This window comes from Cephus cinctus, unplaced genomic scaffold, assembly GCF_000341935.2.
Source record: "Cephus cinctus unplaced genomic scaffold, Ccin1 Ccin1_scaffold0331, whole genome shotgun sequence".
NCBI classification, from domain to species: domain Eukaryota; kingdom Metazoa; phylum Arthropoda; class Insecta; order Hymenoptera; family Cephidae; genus Cephus; species Cephus cinctus.
This window is the reverse complement of record NW_014333028.1, coordinates 19,294-26,178: the sequence shown is the minus strand read 5'-3', so window position 1 is coordinate 26,178 and position 6,885 is coordinate 19,294. Positions and strand designations below refer to the sequence as shown.

Below are 6,885 nucleotides of genomic sequence, written 5' to 3'. Positions count from 1 at the left end.
TCTCTGTCTCTCTGTCTCTCTGTCTCTCTGTCTCTCTCTCTCTCTCTCTCTCTCTCTCTCTCTCTCTCTCTCTCTCTCTCTCTGTCATCCCTCATTCCCCTCTTTCTCTCATTTACTACTTCCGTCACCCACAGCTATCCGCCCCGGTAGATCCATAATATTGAAGCTGCACGTCAATATCAGTCTTGTCCATAATGAAATGTTCCGCCCTAAAAAAAAAGAGAAGAAAAAGAAATCTGATAGACCGTGATATAATTAAGGTGGGAGGGTGGGGAATAAAGCGTAACCCCAATCGAAAGAAGAACGAGGAATTATAAATGCAGTCAGATACAAAAGTCTTCAGAGAACAGAGAATATATATATATATACGTCTGTGTCCGTATAAGCGTTATTAAAAAAAGAAATGAGTAAGCGTGGAATGAGCTGCTTTGGATGTGTAGGTGGTAAGATCTCATTTAGCGTAATTTTACGGGAATATAATATACCCCTACACTCGCCCACACACCATAAATTCATTCACCGAACATTAAAGGAAAAATTAACCATAGATCGTCACTAGCGCCATCACACCATTGTTATTAGTACTACCATGTCAACCGCCATCACTGTGCATCTACTATTACCGACAATCGTCAAAAGGGATTTTGAGTAACGAGTAGGCTGTCGCGAAAGCTTGGGTGCAGGTACACTTTACATAAAAGCGTCATCGCGGTAAAAATTCGTAATTATACTTTTTCAAAGCTGCCGGGATATCATAAATGAGAGCTGAAACGGTGGATACTCCCTTACCCGTCGGTAAAGCAGAGCGCGAATCATATATCTATACCACGTGTACACTTGCGCCATCTGCATACTAATTACAGAAACAACGTCACCCTCATATTCCGCTGTACTTCTTTGATCACACCATTCATATTTCCGTACTATTTCTTTTCTGTGCGCTATTTATAAACTATATATATAATTGATATATATATGTATATGTATTATGCAGTGTGTTATCTCTCTACGTTTCGCGTAAAAATCGTGATACATGTTTATCGTCGTATATGATAAAATCGTGCATTTGCGAAACGTGAGTAGTAACTATTTTTTTTAAATTAATAGAGAAGCAATTATTTGCTCGCTCATAAATTTCGGTGACGAAACGAATTAGAATATTAAATATAAATTAGTAGTACGATTTTACCGCAAGAGCTCCCCAAGCGTTATATAGATAACATATATGGCACTTTTTTTGGAGCTCTTCAAGCTTGATATATCCCAGGCTACATGCATACTATATACATATATACAAAGTATATATACACTATATAACGCGATGCATATACTATATATATGTTGTATATATTTATATAATCACTATATTATACGGAATGAGAACCCTGCACCACCTTTTGCTCAGCTCTTCTGCGCTCCATTGAATGTATAACACCGTGTCTCTACTACTCTTACTCTTAATCCGATCATTTCTTAATTCATGTTCATATCTGTCGGTACACATAATGTGTAATCATAATCACATATACAATATACCTTTTATAAAGATCGCGATTTTATCTGCAAACTTTTTGACATTCATACACAAGTTTTCCGCTTGTGGGCGGGTACAAAGATGACCCCGCCCCATGCCTTAGGCATATTGACCGAAAGGGGGCGGGGCAAATATAGCTAACGCCCCTCGTGCGTGCTATGGACACGCCCCCCGTGATTGGCACACCCCTAAAAGAGATATAGACAACAGTGCCAATTTTTCTGCTAAAGATTTTGCGATTACCGTTGTAAATCTTGTCCCGGTCTCTCGTGAAAAATTATGAAAATTATTTCAAGAGTGCCCGGGACGCAAACCGCATATTATTCACGTTTCATCTTCTTTCAAGCGTCATTTATATGTACATTATTTTTCGACTTCGTCGCATACCTCTGTTTATATCATCCTTTTTTTTACATACATACATGTTCCTACGAGAATCGGTAAGATAGATATCTACATTCCTACTGAGCAGGTCATGAATTTGGAGAGCGAGGCGTATGCTGGCGTTACTATCGATCATATATTTTTTCAACTCACTTGAATTTCGTAGTTTATGGTGGAAATTGTGTACCTTATATAACGACTTCAGCACGCTTCCTCTCTTAATTGCAATGCTCGTACACGCCAAATCGGTCGTATTCAATTCTCAATTTTCAAAACTACCCTACAACTTAATACGTAATACATAATTGGATTGTACCTTGCCATCGCCCATGGCTAAATTAATTATAAATTTGGTCCATTCCACTGGTGAGATCTTGTCCATTTAGCGTTGGCGCCACCGTTGTAAACAAGTGGGATGCCGTTTGTTGTGTCGGTATGAATTTTCTTTTAGTGCCCCAACAAAAATCGACGATTCTACGAAAATGAGATGAAAGTGAAAAAAATATGGATATCGAGAGAATGTCGACGGACACGCCGTACGTGGATGGACAATATGTCAGCCGCACGTCGCGGTGGCGAAAGAACTGCGGCGACGCCCAGCGTCGGGAGGAGCCAGATATAAAGGAAATACGCCGGATGTATTTTCTGTAACAAAAAAAAAATGGAATCGCGTTCGATAAAATCGAATCGTCTTAAGATAATCCGCGGAAACGCCGACAACGTCACCTAGAAACTGAGCAAACGAGAAATGCTACGGGAGAGAACGACAAAGACAGTTGACACGAAGGAATTCCGAATGGAACGCACGTCGGCAAAGAAGGAGAGAGAGAGAGAGACAGAGAGAGGAAAAACGTTTGGAGAATCACAGATGTAAACCGGAAGAGGGATCATGATATACAGACGACTCGGCGGAACGTCGCTTTTCTTTCGTCAACCGGGGCGCAGCGCAAAACAAAACCATTTCCGCTTTCCTACACCAGCGCCAACGACAATGTCGAGGTTAAAAACATATTGGGTGAGCGTTCGAATTTTCGACACGACCGACACCCATGGATGCTTTTAACCTCACATGGGCACTGGCCATAACCTTCTTGAGCATTCGACATCATCACATTATCGTAAATCATTAATGACTCACACTGTCACGACCAGCACAAATATCACGACCAAAAGTCAAAATATCATGACCACCACAATCATTGTCACGACCCAAAAAAAAAGAAATACCCACAACCACCACTAAAATCACGATTAAAGACACGAGCACCGCGAGTAACTCTAGTATTGCTTGTTATAAGGAGCTCAAAGCGACGAACGAGACGCTGAAGAGCCTCCAGACGCAGCTGGAGCTCGCGTACGCCTCGACGGCATCCTCCGGGGCGCCGGTCGCCGGGGGAGGCGTCGGAGGTGTCGTCGGCGCCGGAAGTGCCAGCAGCGGTACGGTCCTCGGCGGAAGCGTGGCGGTACCGGGCGGCGTGCCCGGTAGCACCACCTTGACCGCCATACTAGAGACGAAAGACGCGCGCATACAAAATCTGGAGAAGGAGGTGGGCCTCCTCGAGGCCGAACTCCAGAGGATCCGGGAGTGCGGAGGAAAATTGCGGGAGCAGCTACTGAAGGCTACGGCGGTGCCGAGTGGTGGCGCTACCGGCGTCGTAAGCTTCGGCCTCGGCGGAGGTGGCGCCCTCGTTCCAGCAGGTATCGATAAGAGCGGGCCCGTTTGTACAATGTGGAGAGCACCATCTGGTGGTGGCTTTGCCGTCGACGCGTTTGGCCATCAGCATTTCAATGCCGCCGCCGTGGCCATCGCCAGGGGACCAACCAGCGTCTCGATGCTCGTGACGACGACCACGGCGACGACGACGACGTCGACGGGCTTCTCCCTATCACTGCCGTACGGTCGTACGGGCGCACTAACCACTTCGTTAATTGACGGTTCGACAGGTGCGCCGCCGCCGGGTTCCTGCCTTGCCGGTATCTCGGCGGGGACCACCACCGGGGTCGCCAATCCGTATACCGACCGATACACCGATCATCTTCATCATCTTCATCAGCAGCACTATCAGCACCAGCAGCAGCAGCAGCAGCAGCATTACCAGCAACAACTGCAACAGCAACAACAGCTTCATCATCAATTACAGCATCATCATCATCATCAGTCAGTTATCACTACCGGTATCGGTACTAGCGCCATTGCCACCACAACCACCACAACCACTGCCACCACTTATCATCATCATCATCATCATCATCAGTTACAACAACCCCAAGCTACCATACTATCGCAACAGCAACACTTCAAACAAATAGAACCCGCGGCCGCTGCTGGCGCCCTAGCTCTGCATGCGCACACCTTCAACAAGCACGATCTCAACTTTAAACGCCAAGTAAGTTTCTTCATCGACAACGTCCGCATCGAAAAGAACGACGTCCTCTAGGAGTTCGACGGCCAGTCGGATGACGATGATGATGATAATAATAATAATAATAATAATAATAATAATAATCTACATTATCCTGCGACCCTCGCCGATGTTGCCGCCGTCAACTCTCACCGACTCTACTGCCATCGTCACTTTCAGTACGAAGTTCCATCAATCACAGTTGTACAGGATGGACCAGATCGTCATCCCAGTCCTACTCCTAAGAAGTGCAAGAAATTCTGAATTGCATATTTGATGATTCAGGTTGTTTATCGACGTTGATCGGGCTTTTGAGGAATCTTTAACGCTTTGTAAAACCGGGCTGCCACCTAGCGGATCGAACGGGATGATGAAGGATCAAATTGTTTTATCGACGGAAAAATTGAATCTAATTTTTTTCTTTTTTTTTTCTTTTGATTTTGCTTTTTACAAAATTCACCTCTTCCTCACTACCATTATTCAGAAACGATCATGATTATCTATATTTAAAATATATATATTTTCGAATCGATTATGTAATCCTCGCTATAACATTTGAGGTGAAGGCAAACGGCGGCAGCGAAGGAAGGTGTCGTAGGTCGTCAAACAATCGCGCTCTAATTTATCCATTGTCTAAATAACAAGGACATTTCATTAGAAGCGAGAGAGGGATAACATATTTTTTAGAAAATAGTAAATGGAGCACCTTTTCCCCCAAAAAAAAGTATGCGAGAGAAGAGATAACGAATAAAACCTGTTGATCCTTTTTTGAGATATTCTAACAATGTTGACTATGTATACAGATAAAGAAAAAAGAATCGTATCGAAAATCAATTATCGACGAAACACGTCGCACGTATCTGATAGGTAAGCTAAATAAAAAGAAAAAAAAGACAAAAGAAAAAAGTTTTAAGACTACAGACACGGAGCGTTCCACTCAATCTGTAACGAAAGGAGGGTCGCTCTGTGCAATGCGGGGGATTCCCTTTGAAGCGAATGCAGCGCCACTCATTGAAATACGAGAGACATCATAAGCTCATCCTATCTTAACCAAACACGTACGAAAGTCCAATCAGCGGCATAAGCGATATAAGAGGAAGATTAAAAACCTTAGAAAAAAAATATGATAGAAATGAAGTGAAAATCTATGAAAAAAAAAATTGCCGCAATTATGATATTTGCATATTATTACTTTATTTATACCACCTATCGCATCTCTCGCAGCTCGGCCGTCCATTTTATATGTTTCTCTGCCTTCTCTGTCGTTCATCCAATCATCTTTTTTTTTTAATTTTTTTCTGCCAGCATTCATCCTTGTTTATTTTCTTCTTCATTGGTACTCGATCGCTCTATCTTTCATTACGTCATCAATCTATGTCTTTCTCACTCTTAAGATCCACCTACTCTATTGTCTGTATCCGTCCAATGATTCTTTGAATGAACCCTAGTTCCGCCTTCTTCCGACGCATTATAACCTTAACTTTGAACACCAGCCAATCGTAACGGCGCATTCTCATGGCTGTTTCACAAAAGGGGCGGGGTTTGTCGAGTTATCTCGTGGAGTGGGGAACCGAGCCTGAGCTCAAGCGCGCCTCTTTTTTTAACCATAATTTTCAACATTTTGCGGATATAGTATCCGCGAATATGAACGGAAAAATGCTAACGTAAATTAAATAAATAATGAAAAAAATATGGCCGCGTTGGCTGTGTAACGTGTCCCCGGTTGCACCAGCATGATCAAACGTAACATAACCTCCATGAAGCATGCTGCATGCGTTGCACTGAGCTCTCGGTGCTTGTCTCGCTAAATGCTATTGTTATCCGCAAAAGTTATTAAACTATAAATTCGAATGTTATCCGTGGTAAAGTGCTATTACGTCATTTCTCCAGCGGGACCGGAGAATTATTTTTGGTTCGTCTACAGAAACGCTTTAACTTTCAATTTCTATACTACTGTTTGCATAATACTTAAACTTGCTAAAATTATTTGTCACTCTTTTATATATCCATAAGTGTCTCGACCTTGAATTTCGATTACGTTGACCTGCATGTAAAAATCTTGCATCACATTGACGAACCAAAATTTAACATTTCCGTTTAACCGCATAATATTAAGATGCAAAAAGACTATTAAATGTAAGGTTAGGCTTAAGCTAGCGATAATAAGTTAGTAACGTACGGCAGCAGACAACTCCGCCACCCTCCAGCGCGAAACTGCAATTAGGTATATCCCTTGACGGAATAGTTATTAAAAATTTTTCATCCCAGTTTACGCTCACGGCCAATACGAGAGCCACGAGTTAATTCTTCTAGGAAGGTGGCACGGAGTATAGTGTTTGCTGTGCGATAACATTCTGCGCAGAATTATTAAATATGATACCCGATATTTTAGCTTTCGGAGGAGGTAAGAAATCTCACCCGGTGAACGAAGCATTCTTTCAAATTCTTCGCATTTAAAAAAAAATCATCCTCTGATCACACCACGTTTCATCGCCATCCAATTCATCTCCTATTGGGCATTAAAAAATTTCGTGAATCTCATTTTAAAAAAGTCCCCCCCCCCCC

At 42.8% G+C, this 6,885-nt stretch overlaps 1 protein-coding gene across 7 annotated transcripts in view; it reads left to right on the top strand.

Annotated features, from left to right (window-relative positions):
• Positions 1–6,885, top strand: part of LOC107267029 (trichohyalin) — a 44,605-nt gene that overhangs the window by 19,525 nt on the left and 18,195 nt on the right. For 2 of the 7 annotated variants that reach the window (XM_025084230.1, XM_025084234.1), the window contains exon 5: positions 3,217–4,305. The exons of 2 other annotated variants lie outside the window; for them this stretch is intronic. In XM_025084230.1, coding sequence (XP_024939998.1) covers positions 3,217–4,305 — 1,089 coding nt within the window. Of the gene's footprint in view, positions 1–3,216; positions 4,306–6,712; positions 6,725–6,885 lie in introns of all 7 variants that reach the window. 3 more of the 7 variants (XM_025084232.1, XM_015738226.2, XM_025084231.1) reach the window with 2 other exon arrangements.